This window comes from Epinephelus fuscoguttatus, linkage group LG2 (genome assembly GCF_011397635.1).
Source record: "Epinephelus fuscoguttatus linkage group LG2, E.fuscoguttatus.final_Chr_v1".
NCBI lineage: Eukaryota > Metazoa > Chordata > Actinopteri > Perciformes > Serranidae > Epinephelus > Epinephelus fuscoguttatus.
Window position 1 is genome coordinate 38,613,212 of NC_064753.1, and position 27,879 is coordinate 38,641,090.

The 27,879-nt window shown below is 40.1% G+C and overlaps 1 protein-coding gene across 1 annotated transcript in view; it reads left to right on the forward strand.

Annotated features, from left to right (window-relative positions):
• Positions 1–27,879, forward strand: part of LOC125902628 (E3 SUMO-protein ligase PIAS1-like) — a 79,458-nt gene that overhangs the window by 44,839 nt on the left and 6,740 nt on the right. Inside the window, exons 3-8 of the mRNA XM_049599127.1 lie at positions 21,654–21,738; positions 21,844–21,982; positions 22,182–22,316; positions 24,492–24,597; positions 25,391–25,464; positions 25,758–25,918. Coding sequence (XP_049455084.1) covers positions 21,654–21,738; positions 21,844–21,982; positions 22,182–22,316; positions 24,492–24,597; positions 25,391–25,464; positions 25,758–25,918 — 700 coding nt within the window. The remainder of the gene's footprint in view (positions 1–21,653; positions 21,739–21,843; positions 21,983–22,181; positions 22,317–24,491; positions 24,598–25,390; positions 25,465–25,757; positions 25,919–27,879) is intronic.

A 27,879-nucleotide genomic window follows, 5' to 3' on the forward strand; every position in this document is an offset into this window, starting at 1 on the left:
GCCGTCAGTCTGCAGCACTGCTGAGAAAACAGTTCTGCATAAAACCATCACCTCTTCACTTCCTGAACAAAACTCAGCTCTGTTTCCATGCAGGGAAACAGTCGAGTCCACAATAAGAGAAGATGCATATTATGTAAGTTAGTTGTCAGAAAACAACAGCTCTTTTTCTCTGTTACCATTAAATCTTCATGACTAAGCATGCAACAACTTAAGTTATCTCCATTATCTTTGAATAAGCACAAACTCAGTCATATAAAAATTAAAGAAACAACCTTTAATATAAGCTTTTTCATGAAAAGTATCAATTGCAGCTTCCTAATAAGTTCAAAATATAGACGCTATAATGGGAGATATGATAAACACACTGTTTTGTGTTTAGCTTTACTCACTGTTTGATGATCCAGGTGCTTCGGTTGGTTTAAGAGTTGTCTGATTTGCAGCATGTGTGGAGAGTTGCAGGATGATGCGCTTAAAAAATGAAAACAAAATCCCCAAACAAACATTCCCCAAATAAACAGGCCTTTACAAAAACAAACTTCAAATCAATGGGGCATTAAACGACTTCATCAAACAGTAAAAACTAAGATTAACCAAACAGCCAGCAGTTAAAGACTTTAACCCCGTGGTGTTTTCCACGCTCCACACTCACATCAGCACACCTGCCCTTAATTAAAGGTTCCCCAGATTCTAGGTCAGATGGCGCATTCAAGTGACTCAAAAAAGTAGGAAACTAGGACTTTCTAGAAATGGCTCTAACAATATCCTATAAAAAAATAACTGCTTTAAAAAGCCTTTTCAGGGCCCGTTCCCATGCCACATCTGTAACCACCTGGAAAATGGCAAATTGGACGCTGGGCGTTTTTGAGCCAGCTTTCAATAGCACAGCAGCAGGTTGTGTCTGTGGTTACTAAGCAACCTTAACAAGTACCGTATGATAGCCTCTTTACCTGAAATCCTGAATGCAGAGCTGATCTTCTTCCACAAGCTGTTTATATGTGTGTAGGCCTATCATCTGTGGGACGTATGTAAAGCTCTGGGTAGCCCTGCACTAACATGATCAACTTTTCCGTATTTATCACAGACTGATATTACGGATAAAGGGGAAGATATCTGTCAGTTGTGATTGGTTGTTCCCCGTCACATGACATGTGATTTGCGTTGCTGCATTCCAAAAGTTAAACTCTGTTTGAGGCGCAACCAACACCCTGAAAAGTAGGCACTCAGGAGCACTTGTGGGCTGTGACAGCGTCACTCTGGCCTTTGAGCACACCTGCCACACATCTACATTGAAAACAATGAATTTGAAGATGCAAAAAACGCGGCATGTGTACGACCCCTTACTATATATGTATCATAATTCCCTCTCCACTATCTATTTTATATTGCTGTGAAAACATCAACAAATTCCCCCTTGAAACAGCTATATTTATTCAAGTGTCCAAAAAATAAATTTTACGACATTACATTTGAACACGTCATTATAACGCTATAATTTATCTTCGCCCAATACTTATTATTATTGAGCAGAGCCGAAGTGCATCATAATGTAACTCAGTGCAGCCTCCGTTAGCTGTTAACATTAACTAGTTCTCCTCCTGCTGATTTCAACATGGAGTTGTTTTTCACAATGTAGCATTACGTTTACTACATCATGTCATCCCAAATGCTTCCCAACAGCATTCTGGGAAAGATCTCTGTCACAAACACATTTTTTTTCCCCTGGGATGACGGGACACTGTTCGTTTTTAACCTGTGCAAAACTAATGTGACACAACAGAAAAATATCGGCCACTGCCATCAGTGGATCGAACCGCTGATCCTGCGATTAGTGGACGAGCCGCTTTACCTCCTGAGCCTTAGATAAATCCTGCATACTTAACCTTCGACAGTCAAATACTCGCTTCATCAGGAAGGTTTGAGTGTGTTTTGATCGGATTTTATTAACAGTGGCACCGGAAGCAAACAACCCGCTTACTGTCCTTAGATTCTGATTCAGATATGGATAAATCCTTATTGGTGCAGGGATGTATGTGACATCACCTATAAGTGCTCCACCCACTTCAAACCGCTGACAGGATCTCTGACAAAAATGCAAATACACAAATCTGTCATGTAAATGAACTAGAACTGTTCCACTTTTGGCAGAAAGAAAGTGCCTTGATGTAAGGCGTCATCACTCAGAGGAAGAAGCTTCTTGAGAAAATAGTTTTTCAAGGCTTTTAATAAGTCCAGGTATCCAGAATCTCCTCTTGTCTAATATGATAGAGGCTCAGTATTTAAGCACCATCTCTTATATCCAGTCTGCTCTTTAATTCACCACTTAAGAGACTTTTAATCTTTATCTTGGTCAGATTTGTCGTTATATTTGGTGTGCATGGAGCACCCAGCCTGCATTTAGCATAATAACACTCTTCGGGCTCTGGGATATATTGCAAATATATGGAAATGTCTAGATTTTCCTACATTAGCATTTTAATGGAGTAAGAGACCATCTCGTGATTAATTTGCCTGCAGATGCATGTACAAACACAGCGCCTGCAGCTCTGTCATCACACCATCTTTCTCCTCCTTCCCTCAACCTTTCTCACTCTATCCATTTCCTGCACATGTTCCATCCCTCTCGGCCTCCTCACGCTCTCTCCACGCACTCTGTCTTCCACCCTCACTCCGTCTCCGCGGCCATCCTCGGTTAAAATTTGCATGCAAAGTGATGAAATCATACAGGCGTACACCTGTGCCCGCAGAACACACCCTCCCCTCATTTGAATCTGAATCGCACATTCGCACATTCACACACACACACACACACACACACACACACACACACACACACACACGTCTGCACATACAGTACTTTCAAAACACAACCGTACTTTCCCAATAAATAATGCATGCTGATCATATTGTTCTCAGAGAAGCAGAGAGAGCGAAAGGATGACTGAAAGGAGGAAAAAGCCCAGAGGAAGATGGTGCACGTCATCTCACAGAGCTGAAAATCTGAATTTGTTTCAGAAATGACCCTCTTTATCCTTATAATAATGGAGGGCAGTAATGAAACCACTTGATTAATTGTGATTCCTCCTCATGGGCAGACTGGGAGACTTTTTTCTCTCGCTCTGAAAGTGCTGTACTCTCCTCACTCTCTGATCACACTCTTTCACATACTCTGCTTCTTCTCTGCTTGTTTACTTCTCTCTGATCTTCTGATTATGGCTCAATCCTCTTCCTCTCCCTCTCTCTGTCTCTCCCCCATTGTTGTTGCCTCTCCTGATGCCTTGCCTCCAGTCTCTCCAGTCTCTTTCTGACTCCCTTCCCCCACTTGCTCGCTTGCTCTTTTGGTTTGCTAGATTTCTTCTTTTTTTTTTTTTTTTGCTGGAGAAAGCTGATTTATTGGCCATGTATGTGCTTAACCAAGATTCTGACAGGGTTTTTCTTTTTACAAGAGCGCATGTGCATGAGAGACTGAACACAGTGCAGTCAAAAGAAAGATTAGACTTGTTTGGTGTCCTTGCATCTAAAATTGGAATAAATGAGTCTGAGTAAATCACAGCTGAACAGCAGGTTCTTTGTAAAATTCAGACGCATATGAATAGAAAGTAGTTTTATGCCTGTCCACAAACAATTTGGCATGAAAGTAAAAGGAGGCAAATAAAAAAGAGAATTAGTTCCAAAAAATAGTACAATAGAAAGCAATATAACATTGCCTAAGGGTTAGTTTATGCCAGTCGTCATACAGAGGAGCAAGACACATGTTATCCCCACATATATTCACTTCAATATGGGGATATCGGCACATTTTTTGCAACATATTCTCACTCTCAACTCCTATAGTAGGCTACCCACACTTGGTCAGTGTCCCCACACATCTGTCATCTAGGTACTAGAGCCCAACCAATACTGGATATCAGTATCGGCCGATACCGATGTTAGGGAGTAAAAAAAATTTCCTTATTTTTTGCAATTGAACACTTGACAGTGGTATGACATGGAGGCAGGACATTTTACAGTTTAACAATAAACTTTAATGTTAAAAATGACATCAGTGCAGTGAAACAGTAAACTTCACTGGTGATTTAATCATTATAAATTATTCCATGCATCTCTTCTTGCATTACCATCTTAAAAAAAAAAACGTTTTTGGGGCGCTGGTGGCTTAGTGGGTAGAGCAGGCGTCCCATGTACAAGGCTGTTGCCGCAGCGGCCCGGGTTCGAGTCCAGCCCGTGGCCCTTTGCTGCATGTCACTCCCCCTCTCTCTCCCCCTTTCACACTCATCTGTCCTGTCAATTAAAGGCTAAAATGCCCCAGAAAATATCTTAAAAAAAAAAGTTTTAATATAGATGCATATCTGACATCAAAAACGCCAATACTGATATATCTTTGATAGGCCAAAATCATACAAATTCATCAACCAACTGATATATCGGTCGGGCTCTACCAGGTATCCATCCAGCACCAGTTTTGGAAACTGCTTGGAGAGCACGTCAGTTTACACTGGTTACATTCATTGTGTCTTCTCAAAATACCCTGCAGTTTTCACAGGAAAAAGTGCACAGTTTCTGCCTCTTAGATACATACTGTCTCTTTTCAAAATAAACTTAGAACTTAGAGGGGATAAACTTCGTTCTTAGGCTTACTTCCTTAAGCCTAGTTCATCGAAAACAAGCGAGCATTGCCCGTTTAAAATGTCTCCGTCGTCGTGCATGCCCAGCTGCCATTAAATCCAGTTTAGCAGATTCCTTAATTTGGTCCTCCATTAACACGAGTAGTGGCGAAATACCTCGATAGCATCGTTAATGTGGTCTGTAGAATCTGTAGCGGTCACCATTGTTGCTATCCTCACCAGTTACCCACTGGCGCACAGCTTGACATCAGCGTGGCGCTGATTGGCTAATCGCTAGACCCGCCCCCACCCCCGGCCTTCATTGGTCCTTCCATCGTTTGGACGAGATAAATCACAAATTCATTGCAGTATGCCAGACCAGAGATGCAAGCCTACTCAGTTGAGTGGGCGGGGTCTTTGGTCTGGAACCAGGCTAGAGCTCTAGGTGTCGCAACAAAACAAAGTTACCTAGTTTGGCATGAAATAAGTACATTCGCAACTAACTTAATTTAACATCACGTGACATAAGCCACATACATCACGTGACGTAAATCACTAGCATAGTATATTACACATACTAGCACACTACATTATCATTAAAACAGCTCGGTTGACTTTTGGTTTTATACAGGGCACAAACAGCGGGATCCTGGGTGGTAAGTTTGTTTTACCCATCCATCCATCCATTCTACTACAACAGTTGCTCAGAGCTTCAAAAAATACTGCCACCCTGCGCATCTCATGCCACCAGTAAAGGGTGCGTCTGTACGTCTGTATCTGGCACTGAGGGCCACTTTCTCAGGGTTTGTATATGACGAGTTGGGTGAGACTGAGTTGCATTTTCAGACAGTCTTTCCTGGCAGCATGCTTACTACTGTGCTCATCTGTACACGTTAAAAGTGACGGATATAATTGTGTGAAGAATAAAATTAGAGAGCTTAAGGAAGGAGTTCAAACACAAAACTTTTTTTCTTTTTTTAATTTACACAGTATGCTGCCGCACCATTTTAGCTCCTCACTTAAACTGTTCCATAAATTCACCCCCTCAACTGAGATCTAATGATTTTTGCACATTAGTTCTGACCTTTTGTTTCTTGAGCATGCATATTCCTCTCGTGATGGCTTCAGGCACTAATTAATTCTTGGCTTTATACACCGACTTACTAAGTCTCTACATTTTTGAGGATTTTAATTTAATAAGCTGTCAGTTTGTTGGTTTTTGATCAGTAATTTTGTCTGCAATTCTCTTGGCTGTCTTTTGTATGTATGAGAAGGATTTTTATTTGTTTTATGTGCATGATTTCCCAACATTTCACTCAGTAAGTGGTGTATGGATGAATACTGTAAGAGAATAATGTAAGGTGTATAATTTAGTTTGATTTAAGAAAGTCATGCAGTTTTTCACATGCACTGCAAGAAGAAAACTGTGCTCTTTCGCTACAGAGCCATTCCTCTCACTGCGACACCACTCCTCAAGCTGCAGCAGCATATATCATTAATAAACTTAAAAATATGACAGCAGACAGTAGAGGGGTTGGGGGAGAAATTGTAAATTCTGGTTTATGGTAAGAGAGGAATTGTGGTGCATGTCAACGTGTTTGCAGATTTCCTGCCTTAACCTGATGTCTCCTCTATGTAACCTGGTTTCTTGTGTGCATGTAATCGTAGTTATTATCTCGCTCACACCATCCTCCCTCTCTCCCTCTCCTTCCCTGTCATTATCCCTCCCTCCTCTCCCTCTGGTGCAGTCTTGTGCTCTCTGCTGGGTCTTATCAGTCTGTGGGATAAAGGTTATCCAGCCCACAGTTTAGTCCTGCCACTCTAAACTGGTCAACAGTCTGGGCTGCACCAGCTACTCCTTTTATTACCATGGCGACCTCACTGGTTGAACTCTTCTCCATCATTATCCGTCCTCCATAGAGAATGATGTCTCTGTGCTCATTATGGATATCATTGTGGTGCACATGCATTATACATGATTTAATCACCATATCTTCAGAAAAAGGATGCAAGCCCATTTCGCGTTTGATGAGCATTTTGTGCATAATGGCTTGTTACATGGGAAGATTGCTGTGATATTCACACAAAGGAGGAAACTCGTGCTAAAAAATGTCAGTCTAATCAAGTGTTTGGAACACAGTTGATGGTTTCCTGTTTTTATATTGAATCTTGAGAAACTCTTTGATAACTAGGTGCAGCTGTTTGATTGTTAGGAATGTTGTTTACCACCCATTTAGGCTAGTAGGTCACTGTCGTCTATCTTCAGCTCTACGTAGAGTTTATTTTAGTTACAGGTTATGAAGCATAGTGCCATCTACCTGTCAGCTACACTGTGAGCAACAAAACTGATGATACCTGATACAAACTTTATGCTTAAAATGCTTGAAAAGTAATTTGCCTCTCTACAATGCAGGATTTGATTAGATTTTTGATGTATAATAAAATAAACTCCATGAGCTACAGTTGATTTTACTTGAATATATGTTTGATACAACACACATCGGATCACAGAAGCTTCAGTTCAGTCCCTCAGACCGCACTCTTGCATAACCATTAAACATACCATGAGCAGGAAGTAAGAGTCACTAACCCCTTTTCCGGACATTATCTCCTCCTCCCTTTTAAGGGGGGTTTATACTTGTTCGGCAGACCTTACGCCATTGCATACGCACATGGCCTACGCCATTGTGAACATTTAAACTTGTACGGTGGTGTGTCTGTGTCACTCTGCAGTTACACTTCCAAAACACCAGTCCACAACGGGGTTTCTGTGAAGTGCTGTAAAATGTAGTTGATTCAAAACACACATTAATGCTAACGTTATTAGCACAAGTCTTTGGCATCTGACATTGTATAAATTAGCCTAGTGGCTAGTGGACTTTCCTCTTCTCATATGAAGCCAGGGACAACAGCAACATTTTAACAAAGGTAACAGTACATAATTCGTCTCTTATAACTCACAAGGTTCAACGACAAAACAACTGTCCTACACTAAACATGTTTTCCAAACAAATATAAGATGCTTATGTTATTAGCACAAGCCAATGGCATTTTACTTTGTATAAATTAGCCTAGTGTCAAAAAGTTTGGACAAAATTTTTTTTGTCCTGAACTTGCCTTGAGGTTTTTCATTATCATTTAATCTGCAAATTCTGTTTTGATTAATCAGTTAATCATTTTGCAGAGAATATTTGTTTTGGGGTTTTTTTTACCTAAAATATGACTTTAGCAATCAATCGATTACTGTAATAGTTGATTAATTTTCTGTTTGTCAAGTAATTAGTTTATTGACTGCAGCTCTATTTTGGAGTCTCTGATTCATAGAGTGTTTATATAAGTGAGAGTACCTCCACAGGTATTAGATAAACATTTTTACATTAAGACCACCTACGTGTTATGTAAAATACTGTGTTTGCTTGAAAATATTCTTAATTATCATATTCATTAGAAAAACAAATGATGTTATTTGCATAACTATTTATGTTCCATATGTCACCTTGATTGAAGCAGGACGTCAGGCTCAAGTGTCTCTAGAGCAGCCACAAAATATCTGCATTAATTGATCATGAATACATTTAATATTCAGTGTTTTTTAACAACTATTAAATTCCCCAAACCTGAACTCATCTTTGCTATATTCAAAAGTAGTTCTTAATAATTTTTGGGTGTAACCAGCAGTAACATGACATTAAGTACAACTAGAGAAAATGTTATTTGTCCCTGTGTTTCTCCAGCTGCAAGTTTATGAACATGCAGGTTGGGCACTGCTGGTTGTTTTTGTGTACCTCAGCCTTTTCTAGTTTGTCCAAATTCCTGTTTTCTAATATTTCCTAATGTCAGCCTGTCTCTGTCTTCATAAAGGGGTAAACACCAGGGACAAGAGCTGAAATAAGTTCAGGACTTTTTCATTCTATCCTTGACAAAGTATTATATGTTGTGTTGTATAAATATATTATTAAGTTGTCAGTTAACCAAAGCACAAAGATAAAAGGGTGAAGAGAGCCAGGCCTTTACTTCAGATCGGCTGTCATCAGAGACAAGCCTTTACCTCTAATATATATTTGATCATATTTTACGAAGATCCTCCTCTAGTTTCTGATCTGCTCCCTTTTGCTGTGTTAATTGAGTTGTTCGGTTGTTTCACATTGAAACACGTTCACTTGTTCAGAAGCAGGAGCTCCTTCACTTCACATGAAGGATTTTATTGTGAAACATCTGCAGGAAGTGCTGAGATTAATCACCAACAGCATGATATCAAGAAAGCAACGTAGAGCACAATCAATCTTGAATTAACGACTCACTGAGTGAAAACTGTGCTTGAGATCCGGCTCATTATGCGAGGTTCGACTGTAAGTTCAATTAATAGATCCAATCAACCCCATCCAAGAGTAACTAGGCAACAGGCCAATCTTTGACGAGTATTCACTTTTGTTTATTTGATTTATTTGTGGGATACAAAGTGGGAAACAAACACCAGCAGGATGTCAGAAATTGCATTTTAGGATATTTTCTGGCAAAAAGTCAGAACTTTTTTCCCCAATAAAGGGTTTTTTGGGAGTTTTACCTTATCAGCTGTGAGGATCCAAAGACAGAGGGATGTTGTGTGCTGTAAAGCCCTCTGAGGTGAATTGTGATTTGTGATATTGGGCTTTATAAATAAAATTGAATTGAATTGTTTGTTCAAGTCCCCATGACAGCAGTTATCTCTCCTCCTGGAGTGTCCCTGAGCAAGCACACTTAATCAAGTTGTTCTGTACATCCTGTTTTGCAAATGCACGTCTCCTGCGGCAGTCAGTGAAGATATTATATCACATATACATTACCAGTGACATCAATCCATCGGGTTATGGAGGTAATGTTCCCAAAACATCGACAGTACAGAAAAGAAAGCACCTCTGCACTCAACATCAAAACACAAGCTGGGACTCACCAGCTCACACTCTGACCTCTGTGTGATCCTGAGCAAAATCTTTATCTCCCTGTAAACAACTCAGGCTTCTCACAACAAATGAACGTCAACAAAGGAGCTCTTGCTGCTCCAAACTATAAACATGCTGCACAAAATGGCCTCCCTCTCTCAGAGCCTATAAAACCAGCATTATTTCCTACTAAACCGGGATATGTACTTGTGCGGCAGACCCTTAGCCATAGCTTCCACTGAGGGAAATGGGTTCAGCTTACAAAAATAGACAGGAGGTCTGTGTTGCTACGGCAAGTTGTTACATTTCTGGGAAGGTGCACATCAGCCTTCAGGGTACAGCTTCAATTCAGAATTATGGGTGGGTGTCGTCACATTACGCTATCAAGGTAAAGTTACATAGGTCAGGTTTAGGAAAGTTAAGTCGTGAAAGTTAGGTTTAAGAAAAGAAACATAGCTCCACATTGTCATTTTACATACTTAACTTAAAGTTACCTACTTAACGTAACATAACCTGATGATGTACCTTGAAATAACCTAAACTTCACTTCACACGAGACACGAACACCCGTGTCCTTGGGAAAAGTCCTGTGTTTGTTTGACCCTTCCACCACGCCAATGTCTTACAAGGACATTTGCTCTTTATACTACTTCTGTCTTTACTCCCGTCAGCACATTTGTCACATGATAGCAGCCTGCACGATTACACAGGTTGTGTAAGAATTAGTTTTCGGAGGTACTGCATACATACAAACAGTGCATGAGATAGCCTGTGTTTAGTATTGCTCAGAGTGTTGGGAAATCAGGTTGGCTGAGTCAGTGATCTCTTTAAAGTCCCTTCTTAAAATATATTTTTATCGTAGAGCCTTTCCTGATTTTACTCAAGTTTTAAGTTCATATAGACAGTGTTTTATTTTCTCTGTTTTTTATGTGTTTTTATCAGTGCTTCTAGAAGCTGTTGTTTTCCTAAATGCAGCACAAGGCTACGGAGGGAACTCTTTTACTTGCCCCTCAGAAAACATCAGATCTTTGGTCAGTGACATTTCTGTAACATATCATTAGCTTGATTAGTCTACCTTTACACAAGCCGGACACTGAATAAATTTATAAAATGAACATTTTATCTTTATTAACGTAAACTTCCATCTTGCCCGTGTGTCCTTGTATCAGACTATGATGCCTTTCTAAATTCAGAGTTTCGGAGAAAGTCCTCTTCTTTTCCCTCAGCAGCAGTTAGTGGAGTTATGAGTCACATAGTGGATAATTGATCAGTCAATCCAATCAGACCTGATCGGATCCAATCATTAGATGAGAGGAGCAGCTGTTTGTAAGTGAAAGCAAACTTTTGACCCAGTGTACTAGAGGTTAAGTTTCACTGGTGTTGTGCTGCTCTGTCTGTGGAGCAAACAGTTAATATATATTCCAACAGCGCTCCTAATTGATGGTCCAGCTCCAACAATAGAAAATCAAAACGTGGTGGCAGATGTTTTAATCGTGGCAGCCCGTCACAAATAAATGAATGTGTAGGGAATCCTGTCGTCACAGCCCTTCCAATCAATTACATATTCATCCAATTCCCCAACTCTAGTCTGAGTATCATTGTTCCTAATTAGGCAGACCTGAGCTCTGATTGTACCTCTAAACATTTCTCGCTCTTGTAGTTGATCTCAAACATAAGCAGCGTTGTTTTTTTCCACTGTGTCAGACATTTAAAGTGTGTTCCATGATATAATGACTTGGGCATGGCGTTTATTGCATGAAGCTAAAATCTGAAGGCATTGTGAAATGCCTGCTACAGTACATATACATCAACAGGGACAGCAGGGTTCAGCTGCCAGACTGCCAGACTTAGCAGTCCTGGAACCGCAGTGGATGCCTTAATGAGCCCTGTCAATATGTAACTGTACGACACCCTCATGCAGATAATAAAGGATAATCACTGCTGTTTGGAGGGAGAGGGAAGTAACACTTCTGGAAAGTTTTCAATTGACAGTGTGAAAGAGAGAGTGGGTGTAACATCCAGATCTGACCTTTTGTTTTGGATCCTTCAAGCACTGTAGTTTTGAATTTGAGTGACGCTGAAATGATTTCTGTCTTTGTTCTGCCTGTGAATGTTGCTGTATGTTGTGTTTGTGCGTGTGTCTGTGTGTGTGTGTGTGTGTGTGTGTGTGTGTGTGTGTGTGTGTGTGTGTGTGTGTGTGTGTGTGTATCTGTGTGTGTGCGTGTGCGTGTGTGTGTGTGTGTGTGCCTGCGGTGCACCAAACAGAGAAAAAGTAGCAAAGCCACTAACAAGTTAATAAACTCCAGCTGGGCTTTGTTGTGCTGAGGACAGACTGTAGAGCTGAGCACATTCTCTGTGGCTTAGCTCACACGTCTTCTCTTCAAACCAGAACTAAACCCAGCACTGAGGGGTTTCTAGGTTTTCACTGGCTGTAGGGTCACAATCAGTGTTGTAAGAATATTCAGACTTTCCATACTAGTAGGCAATGTTCGCCACAAGGCAACTTGTTAATAATTTCCGTCAAGTTTCACCATGAAAAACCAACATACAGCTTCGTATTAGTGTAAAAATCTATCTGTAAAGTGCTTTCAGACCAGATGTGACCAAACTGAAACATGAATCTACTTTCAGCATAAATGTAAAGCATAAAAAATCTTGTTTTTTTTCTCTCTGGTTACTAACCTGAAAACGTAAATGACAAGAATATAGTTCCCTTCCTCCCAATGTGACCAATGATGGTAGTCTTAAGCATTGGTTGAGGAAGTACTCAGATCCTTTACTTAAGTAAAAGTACTAATTTCACACTGTGAAAATTAGGACTGCTCCCCAATAGTCGACCAAACATTAGTTGATTAGAAGAGTCATTAGTCGGCAAGATTTCATTGGTCTCTATAGCCCGATTTCCTAAAAAATGGTTATGGCATGGTACCTTTGGAACCAAAAGTAACCCTCAGACATGGTACCTAGACCCTAGCGTTTCCACCACAGACCGTACTCTTAAATGTGGGCGTGACTGTTGTCTCTCACTGCTCCGTCCAGCACTCTCTGTATTTCGTTTTCACCGGTGACACAGATGGAAGTCTGCACCTCGTTTTTCGTCTACAGAACGAGGCTTCACGCCAGCATTTTCAGAACAAAATCAAACAGACTCTGGTGACAGTCTCTCTCCATGGGATATTTAAAAATAGCGGGTGTGCATTTAGTCCTTCTAAGGCAAGCTCAGGGGTTTAGTGTTGCTGTAGCCCACAGGAATGACGCTCCACAACGCTAAAAATATATGTTCAGTTCACATAACACCATCGAAAAAAGATATATATTGACGCTTGAATATCCACTCATTAATAAAAGTGTATGTAATTTAAAAACTAAAATAATGATCAAACTCAACATTGAGTAACATTACAAGTTAACATTCCACCTTAAAAGTCGCCGGCAGTCGGCCAAGTGAATACATTTTTTCTCAGACTAAAGCTGCTGTGAGAGGCGGCAAAACATCCTTTCATTATATAGTTACAGTTTACTAGTAAAACTCTGCACAGTATGAACAGTGGTTACATGAGCCTCAAAACCAGCCATAACTCAGCCCTGAGCAGAGTGACCGTCCTCTATTGACCAATGAACAGACTGCAGTGTTCACAGCTCCACCTTTTAGTACCAGATCTGTGTGCTAGGTACCCCAACGGGGGGGGACCAAAAATGGGGACGGTATGGAACGGTTCCACTGGTACCATCCAAAACTTTTCACAGTGGAAACGGAAAATAAGCGCACTGAACTGAACTGAAACATACACAAAACAGATCTACAGTTTAGATACATGTCCGTACAGGTTATGTGTGGTTTCTGTCAGTAGGGTAAATATCCGAAACACTTAACCCAACACGAGTCAACAGCACCGCAAACTAAGGCTGGAACCAGCAATTATTTTCACAGTGCTTTTACTTTTATTTTCTCCAGTCGAGGCAGACAGAATATATATATATATAATGGTAACTGGCTGTATGTTTTGGGTCCTATCTACTTTACTGTAAACATAAACACATTGGAGGTCATTTTCCCATCTGTCACTCTTCCCACCACCATCTGTCTCTCCAACACATACATCTTATATTATTTAACAATGTAAAATGCAGAGCAGTGGCCAGTACAGCAGACAGCAGGGGTTTCAAACTGTGGACCATGAAGGACGGAGAATCTGCAAGTTTTCATGCCATACAGTCACTGCAAAGAAGTGTGTCTTTATTTTCACATTCTCTTCAAGACAACTCGGAGAGTAGTAATATCCACTTACTCCACTCTTACACACTTTAACCTCCTTAAAGCGGAGAGCGAGGTTTTATCAGCTGTGATGTTTAGTCAGAACAAACTCTTGATACTCTGTGACGCACGCTGTGAGATTTGCACTGATAGAAGCTCTTATTTGTTTGTCTTAATTACACTCGTGTCTCAAAATTAATGTCCCAATGAGTTATTAATGTTTGTGTTCTAATAAGCAGAAATAGGATTACATGCAGCGGCAGAAATGTGCTCAATAACAGTAATTACAACTCTGCTAGCAGCTCCAATCATTTTGTGTCGTCCTTTAGTGAAGTCTCTACTTCACTGGAATTACATTCTGTATGTGAGTTAGTCAAATTAATTCTTTATAATGACTTAATCCTTCAATGAGCAAGTTTCTGCCTCGACAACATGTGATAAAAATTAATTTAACATCCTGTATGTCATGATCCAAAGCCATACATGCAGTTCACACGTGTGTATATTTATGTATGTTTTTACCATAATACTGTACATGTTTGATATTTGACAAGGAGCTTCTGTCAGGTCACGTCTGTGTTTTTAGAACATAAAAAACCTGCATTACTATAATGATTAATACTCTGTAACCTGATTTTAGGCAAAAATTATTAGATGACCAGTTAAATAGAAATAGCCTTTGGTTTGCACCTCCAAATATTAGTTCTGGCAGAAGATAGATTGCTAAAACATAATTATTGTGATTAGCCGAAGTAATCAAGCCTAATAAAGGAGATTAACTCTATTTTAAAAAAAGAACTAATCAGGCCTATTCTGATGTTTTAAATCATTGGCTGTGAACTATGATAAAATATTTCTGTCACCATTTTTCTGTGTGCTCATGTCAGTCAAGTGAATTTTAAAATTTAATCTTAGGCAAACACCTGAGGAAGTGAAGTGTATTGACCTTAATTTCTCAGTTAATTTACCTCACATAAACAGACATAAACTGTCAAATATTTTTCCTGTATGACAGTATTTTTAGCTTTCATACTGTTGCAGCAGCGATACCTTTATCAGACTGTATGAGATAAATTTCATTACGGAATATAAACATGGTTTTATTTAAAAACTTTTCAATTTAACAGAAAAAAACAACTTCTCAAATGTTAAACTAATAGTTTTTACATTTTGGGAAATAACTGTGTTTGCTTTCTCCCTGTGAGTTCACACAGAAAGCAGTTTGCAGGTTGCAAAACGTGAGGCTTTTTAATTGAATGCCATGAGTAAAAAAAACACTTGCTGCGCCTTTTTATTGTTGCCAGGCAACCACCCCATCACCTCCTTACCCTAACCCTTCCAGTGTAATCAATCTACTATTTATTTATTTATTTATTTTTATTTTAATTGGCAGTAATTAGTATCTAGTTACCAAAATGTTGAGGCAGAGAGTACTTGCTGTTGCTCTGGTTGAGGGTGAGAGGCTGTCAGCAAATAGTTTGTTTGGGCGCAGATAAACGGAGATCTGTGTGGGTACATGAGACCCTAAAAAAGAGGGAGTATCACCAGCTGATCCAGGCGCTTCACCTCAATGATGGCTGTTTCCATGCATAATTTAGAATGACTCGAGGGCAGTTTGACAACGTACTGTCTATCGTCAACTACAGAGAGTCCATCAGTCCTGCAGAGCGACTGAGCATCACCAGTTTCTGCTCCATTGTTTAACAACTGTCAACTTGTCGTGACCACCACAGGAGGCCCACAACTCACAAATCACTTCAGTGGACAATGGAGAGAAAAAAGCAAAGATGACGTGGGGCGCTCTTCTGGTCTAAGTTGGAAGTTTTTTAACTGGAGGAGTTCAGAGCGCTCCAGCAAAAATGCCAGGTGCCTAGAGCGCAGACATGAGAGGTGCATAGAAACGCAAGGCACATAGCAAGGCTAAAACAGCGAGCAAAAAACTTAATTCTTATTGAAAATGATGACAGAAAGCCACCTCCAGCTGCTAAAGCGCTTTCTGTGTGATCGGGGCCTTCGATAAAAATATGCTACTCTTACGTCCCAATGCTAAATATGAAGCTGGAGCTAGCAGCTGCTTAGCTTAGCATTAAGACTGAAAACAGGGAAACAACTCACAAATAGGGTTGGGTACTGACCAAATTACACTTACACTCCCAAGAATGGTTTCATGTTAATCAAGTCGGTCTGTGGCAAATTTTGGTATCTGAAAGAGTCTTATTCCCGTCTAGACTGCAAGTACTTCAGATGCTTTTTTCACTTGCAACAGATTCGTTCTTACTTTAATCATCACAGCTGCAGGCTCATGTCTCAGCTTTGTTTCACAGGCATAACAGCAACCTGGAGCATTTATATATGCTTCTTGTCTATTTTACCTTCAACAGTACGCAAGGTTGATGCCCAATAAAAAGGCACTGAATAATTAAAGTTCACTACATCTTACAACCTAGGTGGAACACAGTGTTCTGTCTCCAGACACACAGAGGTACACTGTGCTCTGGTTTGTCATCCCACAGACTGTTCCTTCACTTTACACAGCGTGTGGAAATCTGGACTTAGTTTTTACAACTGTAATTCCATTTTTGATATTACAGAGAGTTCAGTACCGAAAATAGGTACCATTAGGTACTGGTACCAGTACTGGTCCAAATATGAATGGTACCCAACCCTACTCCCAAAGGAATCGTCTAAAATAGTGGTTCCCAACTGGTGGGTCGTGGTCCAAAAGTGGATCGTGAGTCCTTTCTAAACCGCAAGTTTGTAAAAAAAAAAAACAAAAAAAAACCACACTTTATTTTGAAGTACAGTAAATTTCCAGCACAGAGCTTTTATTTTGAAGTGTGGTTTTCTGCTGTAGAGTAAGCGACTCATGGACAGATACTTGACAGAGAAAGCAAACTAGCTCATAGACGTGTTCAACGCAAATATGGCACTGAATATATTAAACTGTGTGGACCTTGAACTAATGACTAAGGAGAAATCTGGACCACTTGAGAACCACTGGTCTTACACATTAACCATTGCTAAAATTGCAACTTGACGTATTTACGGTTCAGTTTTTGTGTTTTGTAAACAGTCACAGTCTAATATGTTAATTAATGAGCTTTAGAGGAGCTGGTATGCAGATTTTGTCACCTTTGGTTGCCGCACAAGTATAAATCCCCCTTGAGTCTACTCAAGGGGGATTCCTATATTTATTCCTATAAATTCCTGTATTTATTCCTATAAATGTTGTGTAACACAAGCAGTCATAAAAGAACTCTCTGCTTAAATAAAAACAGGATAAATATGGAGAAGAGAATGAATCTGAGCATTTGATACCACTTTTCAGAAATATGTCTGTACCATAGAAGTGTTACTGTTTTGTACTTAGCCTTAGTTTTAATATTGCAATGTGTCAGATAAATAAAAACCCTGTGTATGCATCTTAAATCGTTAAGAAGTCACAATGTGAGTCTGCATGAGTGTTGGGGGGGGTAAGTTTCTGTGTGTGTGTGTGTGTGTGTGTGTGTGTGTGTGTGTGTGTGTGTGTGTGTGTTTTAAGGGGAAAGAGAGAGGAAGACATCAATCAAAACTCATTTCAACCCTTCTCATATCTCTCCTAACCACACACATTGAAACACCAGAAAAAAAAAATCTGCTGCCAGAGACAGAGTGAGTTATAGAGCGATGGATAGATGATGGGGGGGAGCAAGAGAGGACAGAGTGAGAGAGAGTGAGAGAGCACTTTCTATTTATAGCCTGTGTGCCCGGAGAGGAGGAAGACTGTTGTTCGAAAGCACACTTGGTGCGTATGATTTTGTTCTGCAGTACACAGGCTGCCGCTCCAAAGATGCAGGAACAGAAACATACAGTAAATACACGCCATACAAATTATAAACCATGTGGGTGGTAAGACGGGGTCATTACTGGGATAACGAATGGCTGTTTGAAAGGCTGATGAGAGGAGGGACGTGATTGGTCCAGTAATCATCCTCTTCGTCCCCCTATGAGGCTTACATGGAATAGAAATTACCTCTGTGTGCTTTGGGTGTGCATTTAAGTTCATGATCATGTGTGCACATAGATTCTCTGCGTGCAAGCTGTCATTCACTGACATATTTAAGCAATTAAAGCAACAATGGGGCTCATGGATAGGTAATTCATGTAACTCATCTTCCCCCTCACTTACGCAGCCTTCAGGCCAAAAGATTCCCACTGAGATTCAGCAATTATGCCTCACAAAATATGACACGAACACACTAAAGGAGCTCTGTCATAACAAAGGTAACACTGGTCTGTAATGCTTACTCACCGGTGTACGGAGCACTCTTGTGGTTCATGCTAAAAGCTTTTTCTCAGCAGTGAAGATTTTAGTTGGTTTCACTTTTAGAGCAGAGACATCTCCTGCAGAGTCGCGTCATCTGTCGTTTATCTGAACTGGAATTTAGAAAACAGGATTTTAATGATGATTGTTAGTGAAAGCCAAGTCGGTAAATAGGAGGGGTGGGGGGAAAATAGATCCAGTGTAGTATCACGATATTTTTGTGTGGCAAAAGTTTTGATTTCTTTATTATATAAGTTATTAATATTACAAATACAAATTAAATTTTAGGTAGCCTACTGAAAAAATATGATCATTTGTCTCTTCAGTCCAGAGAGAAAAAAAATGGCTGAATGAGATGAACAGACTGAAAAAAATTCAGTGGAAATGCAGCAACTCACATGTGTGGTGTGAGTTTGGGTGGAAATGTTGTATTGATTTTTTTTAATCGCGCCAAAGCACATTTTGCCGGAGGGGACGCCAGGTACTGGAGACAGTGTGGGTTTCATGGAGCCAGTCACTGGCATGTATTCTAGTAGTGTCCAGTGATCAGACCTTTCTGGACAGAATTTCATAAAGCAGTAAAAAAGAAACTTAACACTGATCTTCCTTTGCAATTTTTTTTAGAATGTTTGGGTTTAAGGCAAAACGTTCTGATAAATATATGTTTGGTATTCTGATATCTGCCCTCGCAAGGCACTGGTTGCTTCCTGAACCCCCACATTAGAGGAGTGGATAGATATTGTAAATCATATTTATGTTATGGGAAAAAAATGACCTTTTCTCCTCATCTTCAGAAAAATGTGTTCATTAAATTCTGGGCGAAGTGGGTGAAAGACCCACCTCATTTACTGCTATACTTTTTTTGTCTCTTTAATCAAGTCTCCTCAACATATGGTGCTTATATGTACACTTAATCTCTCCCAAAATGTTCTACAAACTTCTTAAATTGTGAAAAAAATTTGAACAGCAGGAGAAATTACTTTATCATATTTTATGTCTTGCTTTGTAAACTGCTGTCAAAAAACAAAAACAAATAAACACAAAATTTAAAGCTACAGTAGGTAACTTTTTTTTTAGCATTATGACAAAAAGTTATTTGATTAACTGTTTCTATATCCTTTTTTAACAGGACATGTTCTCTTGGTATTGTAATATTTCTGACATTAAGATTGACCTTGACCCATTAATTGCCTTGTTTGGTTGTTCTGAAGCTTCTCTTGCTCTGCTACATACTGTACAGACGTCCCTGATGGTGGGCATGTTAGTAGCAAAGAGGATTACTCTTAAGGAATGGAAGGCTGCCAGTGCTCCCTGTTTCTCTAGATGGCTCTAGATTTTTTGTTCTGTTTGTCTGTCTTTTTGCTATATCCTGACAGTAGTGCATGTGGCCGATAATCCATAATCCTCATAGTGCTCCTAATGGTATTTGCAAGAATCATGAAAGTAACCATTTTCGAGCCACATTCAGAGACAGCAGCTGTCAAACATTTCAATCACTGCTCGTAAACTGTGCTCGAACTGGCAGCGCTGATCAAATATGAGTCAAACTTCTGTTACTGCATTGCCCATTGCTCATCTCAAACATTTTCAGAAACATATTTTAGTGTACTGCTTAGCTGTAAAATGAGAAAGTGTATGACCCAGCTGCCATGTTGAAAATAGCTAGCCAAAAGAAAAGTCTCATTTTAAAACGTGTATCTGAAAACATTTGAGGAGACAAACAGGCAATGCAGTAACAGAATTTTGATTCATATTTAATCAGCGTTGCCAGGTTTGACAGTTTGACGGCAGTTCACGAGCCGTGATTGACGTGTTTGACAGCCGCTGTCTCTGAAAATGGCCTGTGATTGGCCAGTGTCTCCCGTCACTGGCTAGATTTTCAAAGCCTGAAAACAGAGCCAAGCAGATGTGCAGAAGTCGAGTGTTCTCTCAGACTGTCCAATAACGTCCAAATTAAACTCCCTACCTGAGCTTTAAAAACATTTTATACAGTGCTCAGTTTTATTTTCATTATATTTACTTATATATACAACAGAACATACATCCAGCTCCTACAATGTGTATCTTCCTAAAATGAGGAAAAACTCTGCGGAGGTCTCACAGTAAATGCTGTAGTGTACAGTACTGTATGAATTAATAAAGTCCTGTTATTTAGTTATTTATTTGGATCACCATCAGTCAGAGTACTCCTCCTGGGGTCCACACAAGCAAACATTACATTATAGTGTAAAACAAATATATAATTAAAAATACAACAAGAAAACAGAAAAACTAAACAATCAAAACCAATAAATGAACCACATTAAAAACTACTAATGGCACTATTACACCAATGACAACAAGTATTCTCACTTTATCAAAACTGTCAGAAAAAAAAAAAAATAATAATTTTACAGCTCAAAGGTGATTGTAATTCTACGAAAAACAGCATATACAGTGATTGAGAGTATGAAAAGACCAGGAAAGTTTCATTTTAACATTTGTACAGTCAGATATTATGTTATTTGAAATGGGCAGGTGTTCTGTGCCATCAGGTATCTCTTTAACCTGCACTTGTTACATATGTAGTGTCCAATCCATAGTTTCATTCCTCTGAACACTACAGTGCGTTGCATTGCATTCGTTTTTGAAACAGGAAGTGAAAAACGATCTCTTGCCGCATGCTCAGTATGAATGCTATAGCTGTTACTACTATAAAAAAAACTGATGCAAGTAAGGTCAATAATAAACCTCTAAACTGTTGAGTTCAGAGGTTTATTATTGACCTAGCAAATGTAGTGACATTTGTTCACTTGAGCATTTTTAATTGTGCACAAATGAAACAAGATACAACATGTCTAGTTTTAAGTTTATTTTTTTATTGTGGACAGAGCCACGCTAGCTGTCTCCCCTTGATTCCAGTCTTTGTGCTAAGCTCAGCTAATCACCTACCGCCACAAGTGTCACACTGAACACAGACAGGAGGGTGGTTTTGATCTTTTTATCTAACTTTCAGAAACAAAATTAATGAAAATATTTCCCAAAATGTTGAACTGTTCCATAACTGCAAATACAAAACACAGTTGGGTTTGACTCCTCACAGCTCTTAGTTTCTTTGCTAACCTCCTTCTAACATGTACACACAAACTTTTCTTGCCTTTGCAGCCTTGCTGTCTCTTTAATGGAGGCTGGGTTAGTAGCACCAGTTATTTCCAGCTCCTCTCGGTGGGCCTATAAATAGAGCACACACACACACACACACACATTCATACACACACACATTTTTCTCTTCCTCACCTCTGTGTGAGGTGGTCTGGTTTTGACGCCCAGGTGTTTTTTAGCTTTTGCTAATTTTATGCCTGCGAGCTCTACCTAATAATGCTGTTTGTACAGGAGACAGCCACTGATACACTGCTGCACACACACCTCTTCACCTGTTGTCTTTGTTTCAGTGATTCACTGTACTTTACTGTCATGTTTGGGCTCCTTCATCTCACTGTCTTGGAGTCACTGATCACATTTGGCCACTGTTAAAAATTTGGTGCATGTTGTAATTTTCCGTTTTTAAAAAAGCATTTTCCTTCCTCTCTCTGCAGCATCAGACAACAGCCAGAGATTTCAGGAGACGTGTTTCGCCTTTGCATTAACGCCACAGCAAGTCCAGCAGATCAGCAGCTCGATGTAAGATGAACGCCGCTGTCAGTGCAGGATGCGCTCCATGAATAATTCAAACATGTACATGCTTTCTACAGATGTGTGCTGATATATTTGTTTCTGTGCTCAAAGGGACATCTCGGGGACCAAATGTGATTTCTCAGTTCAAGTTCAGTTGCGGTTTTGCCTGTCGGAGACGAGCTGTCCTCAGGAAGACCATTTTCCACCCAATCTGTGTGTGAAAGTCAACGGGAAGCCATGTAACCTGCCGGTGAGGCGCTCCGCATTAATCACATAAACAGCCAGCAAAGCACGGTGTCTTTATTCCACCACTGTATGACTGTTGTTCCACCTTTTCTGCCCTGTGTTAGTGTTGAATACATTTTCTTGAAGAACATCAGAATTTAACCTCTTAATATTCACAACAACTTTTCATCTTTTTCCTTTGAATATTCTTGTCTGTCTTTTAGGGTTATCTTCCACCTACCAAAAACGGCGTAGAGCCCAAGCGGCCCAGCCGGCCCATCAACATTACCTCACTGGTCAGATTGTCCACCACAGTCCCCAATACCATCGTGGTGTCGTGGACCGCTGAGATTGGAAGGGTAAGAACCAATGTTTAACAGGGACTGTTGAGCTTTTGATGATCAGGGAAAACTTTGATAAGTAAAAAAGTTATCTGATAATTGGGTTGGGGGAAAAAAATCAGGTCTTAGATGAATCCCATTGCGGAAGTGGACAATTCGGCATCAATTCACATATGTCAATTATCAATTATATAAATGTTTGTTCATAACAAGATGTTGACGGAACAAAAGAGGCAGAACTCAACTGCGAAGCCAGTGTAGCATCTGCAGCATTCAGTGAGAGGAGTTGCAAATAGCGCGTAAACCGGCTGACCAGCACACACTGTGGCATTAACCAAATTAAAACACCTCTGTGGTGAAGACAAAAACTCTCTGTTCAGTCTGTTTTGCCTAAAAACCTTGTGCCTAGCCTGCCCAGTGTCTTGGCTTTCACCAGCGCTAACAGAGAGAGAGAGGCTGCTCGCAGCTCCTCTGCTGGCAATAACACAGCAGCTGCGGCGGAGCATCCCCCCCTCCCGCCTCCATGTTATTTGTACACACACACACAGGAGACTGCATGGTGCTTTCAAATTCATTAATTCATTCATCAATGCAGTTAACTTTTTAAAATGAAAAGGATACGGACCACATATCATTGAATAGAGCGTGCAAGCACTAGACTATATGCAGGCCTGTGTATATCCCATATATATGTATGTCTCACAATGGACAAGTGTGAGCATCCGCAGACGGATACAATCCAACTGGCACCCCCTGGTTCAAAAGTGAGGGTATGGAGGGAGGTTGAAGGGGAGAGTGACCTGGACAAGAGCCACACTGTATGCAAGTTAAATAATCTGTTTATTTAATTATGGATCACCAAAAATACAGTCTGCTATATTTTAAAGAAAAGAGAAAAAGAAATCATGTTTAAATCAAACATTTTGATGCATTGTGATGCATCGATAATCTGAATAGTGATCGAATCGATAAGTGAGGTGCCTGGAGAATCCCACCCCTACTATTAAGTAAAATTACTAAATATTTTCTGATAAAGGTTTCTCATACTTAAAGATTTGCCTACTCTTTTTTGTTTCCTGTCCTTCCAAATTCAATATGTTTGCGTTTTAGGCTGGTAATGGAGACAAAGTAGATATATTTGGAGATATTATTTGAGCTTTTGGTGACTTGTGATCTGCTTTTTTGTCATTTAATGTAAGTTATGTTGATCATACAAAGAATTATTTGAAGCTCTGATTATCATCTTTAATCTATCCAATTACTCTAATCAGTGTATCACTTAATCATGCACATCAATATAAATGTGTAATATTTATATGAACTCTTTACCTTAAGAAGTTAAGATAGACCGTGTAAAAAAACCCTGTAAAATCAGATTCAATCAGGTGTTGTCTGCTGTCTTGTGCTGACATGGTGACATGTGTTACAGTGACAGACACACAGACGCCACCACAAAAACAAAACTTCTACAAACGTGCGACAGAAGAGAAAACAGTCTGCAGTCTTCTGTTATATACGGCAGCTTTAAATTCAACATCCTGCCTACAGTGCTCGTGTGAATAAATGGTTGTGTGTGCGCATCACATGCATGTGTGTGGGAAGCGGTTTGAAGCCCAGGAAGTGGGATTTCTGGCCACGACTGTGTTGAGTTCTTACAGCCAAAACAGTATTAGATGATGGCGCAGGGTAAGAATGAAAACATTAAACTGCAGGAAAAGTCTGTCCATATGACTTTGTATAATCATAATGCATGCTGGGTAAAGGCTGATGGCAGAGTTTTTCACTAAATCACCTTTTGATGGAACATTTAAGACTGTATAAATCTGTATATATATCTAAAACTAGTTTATTATAGATGGGCAGTAGAGGAACAATCTCACAGCTGAAGTTCATACTGACCTCAGAAGTCAGCACAGGCTCTTCCTTCCCTTTGTTCTTTTATACACATGGCTGAAAATACATTTGTCGCAGAGTAGTAGGATCCTCTTTAGGTTACAAAGACATGTAGCCTGCTAAAGTTACCTTCAGTAACACCATTCGAGGAGATTCTGTGTAACTCTCTCAGAGCTCTGACAAAAAATCTAATCAAAAAATGTCTTAAAGTGGGATTTTAAGATATTAATTTTTGTCCTTGTCGCCCAGCCCTAGTTTGTACATTATTACAGTACTGTATGCATTCATGTGTGTTCACAGAGTTACTCCATGGCAGTGTACTTGGTGAAGCAGCAGTCGTCCACAGTGTTGTTACAGAGACTACGGGCAAAAGGCATCAGAAACCCGGACCACTCCAGAGCACTCAGTAAGGACGGCCAACCTCTCTTAAAACACATCAGGACTGATACTGACCTTATATGTAAATGGATTGGATCCTGGCCAGACATGACATATCCACATTAATGCAGTGTTTATGTTATAATGTTTTTTTAGCACAACTCTCTCAGGCTTCATGATATCCTACATTAAAATTACTCCAGTGAGTTTCACACAGTGATGTATGCAGATTTTAAATGTGGGAAAAAGAGAACTGGCTGGTGTCAATGAGGAGTCGATATCAGGAAATACCCTAAGCGAAGGTATTGGGAGAGACACAGTAGTATTGTTGCATCCCACCTCTTTTTCACAATGAAGATAACTGATCTGTGTGTGAAGTTTAGGCCTTACCAGTCCAACCAGATAAACCTAGTCAGATGCTGGCCAACATGTGTTGTTTCTTTTTTGCTCCATTACTTCTCATCTTAGGTAGAAATAAAATACACTTTCTTATCTGAGATGTAAAACTCTGTTATAAGCTAAAGAGCCCTATGTATATATATATATATATATATATATATATATATATTTATATACATATATATTTTACACTGCATGGGAAGTGATATAAGAAGATTCAGGTGCAGATGGGACTCAGTCGGTCCAACACAGCATGAGGAGCTCTCCAATACATTTATAGAAACCTGCTTCATTCGTGACCTTGGATTGAAATATGTAGTAAAGAAGTTGCAGTCTGAAATGAGAACCTGAGCACATTTGGGAGAAGAAGTCCTGCTGTTTGGCTCTCACTCACTCATGTGTGTGTGCTTTTTTATCTGCAGTCAAAGAGAAGCTAACAGCAGACCCAGACAGTGAAATCGCCACGACCAGCCTTCGAGTGTCACTGCTCTGCCCGGTAAGCACGCTCCCTGCTCTTCATAAATTTAAGGCAGTGTTCAGTCATTCAGTCATGCCAAGACATGTCTGTCCATTCCTCTTCTTTGTATGTGTCTCAACACGCCTATATGTCCTCAACTTTATGTTCTGTACACGAGCCACCTGTCTAATTGTCCTCTCAGCCCTTATCACGCATCTTTTCCATGTGGGTTTGGCATGTTTGTGACATTTATGCATCCCGTATATACCCTCCATCCCTCGCTGCGGGTGTCCTTTTCATGCCCTGACGACATGTGTGTGCACACTGTGCAGCTGGGGAAGATGCGGCTGATGATCCCATGCCGGGCGCTGACATGCTCCCACCTGCAGTGCTTTGACGCCACACTGTACATCCAGATGAACGAGAAGAAGCCCACCTGGGTGTGTCCTGTCTGTGACAAGAAGGCCCCCTATGAACACCTCATCATTGACGGGTAAGTCACAGAACCCCCCAAAACCCCCATCCTACAGACGGCCTGTTAGGAGACAGTGTAACAGATGTTCAAACCTTTAATCCAAAAACACAACATGTCATTTTTACTCTTTGGTTTTTGTACCTATTAAACACATATATACGTGTAAATTTGTGAGGCTTAGGCCCAGACACACCTAACTGACATCAAAGAACTAGTGGCAGTGGAGGCTGACTTTTGCTTCGTCTCACATCCCCAATGTCTCAGCCAAAAAGTTGCACTTGAGCACACCGCAAAGACCACAGCAATTGGCCAGTGGGTATGTTTGTTATGTGCCGTCATGATAGGAAATAACTCTCCATGCCAGCAGGTGGCGGTAGTTTGCGTTCATCATTAAAAAAGGCAAATCAGAAAACTAACAGGACAGATTCAAGATGCTCGTTAGTCAGTTAGCACAGTAATAACACAACCTGAAGTTCAAAGAACAAAGGAAGCGTGTGCTAGCAAACAGTAACACAAACAATTACATATTGTTTCTTCACAGTGGCTAGGAAAATAATCTTAGATCTCCTGCCCTCTTGACTAGTCATTTGTTTGCTTTCCCTACTTATGTTCTTGTGCACTGAGCTGAACTGCCAATCAGAGTGATTTCATTCACCGTCAAGCTCTGTTGTCTCCGACGCTGATTCAGCAGGCTGATATGGCAAAAAAAACAGCCAACCGTCGGCCTCCCGTGTCAGGGCGCTTAGAGGTGCTGGTAGGTGGCACTAGGCACTGTTTCCAGTGTTTGTGCTATGCTAAGCTAACCAACTGCTGGCTATAGCTTCATATTCACAGACATGAGAGTGGTTTTAATCTTGTCATCCAACTCTCAGCACAAAAGCTTATAACAGGGTTCCCGTAGGACCCTTGAAATCCTTGAGTGTTTGAGTGTAATTTTAAGGGGAACAAACAAGGCCTTGAAACAGTTTGCAAACAGACATAATTAGACACAGGTCATTGAAAGTACGTGAGTTTTATATATACATATATATGCACAAAAATATAAATTTTGTCTCTTGCTTTTGTCTGCCGTCACAGCACAACTGAGACGTGTTCACACATTCAAGCCTCCCTGTCTTTTTAATTGTGGTCTGTGAGTGTCTGTAAAGCCTGCTCAGCCTCATTATAGAAAGTCTCAGTGTTATAACAGTAATTAACCTTGATGTGTGTCTTAAACTGGGCCGTCCTCAAAAAATACTTGAAAATACTTGAATTTGATGTTTGAGAAGGTGTGGGAACCCTGTTATAAGCTTATATAAATATCACACTGTTCTCTTGACACAGTTGAGCAACCGTCTGTTCCAACCAGAGGAGGAGGAAGAAATCAGTCAAGTGTCTTCTTCATTCCGACACTTCAGCTCTTTTTCATTTAAAAACAGATTTATTTTGCACATTTTATGTTGTACATTTTTCTATTTTATGTGTTTTACTCTTGAATCACAACTCAATGTCCGATTACTAGCTTTATTTCTGGAGCTTTCAGCTTCATCTTGTTGTCTTCCCCAGCCTTGCTTCTGTGCAGTCTGTGGTCATGTGTTTTTTTGTTAAGGGTCCAGTGGGTACGTTTTAGGGGGATCTATAGGCAGATATGGTATAAAATATACATGACTATGTTTTCATTAGTTTATAATCACCTTAAAATAAGAATCCTGTATTTGTTACCTAAGAATAAGCTGTTTATATCTACATAAGGAGCCGGTTGTTTTCCACAGAGACCACACTGTTGTTCTACAGCAGTGGTTCCCAACTGGTGGATCTCGTTCCAAAAGTGGGTCGCAGGTCCATTCTGAACGGACCGCAGAGTGTTTCAAGTTTGTAAAAAAAAAAAACAAAACACTTAATTTTTACGTACAGTGAATTTCTGGCATAAGCTTTTATTCTGAGGTGCCATTTCCTGCGTGGAGTGAGTGAATAACGGACAGCTACTTGACAGAGACATC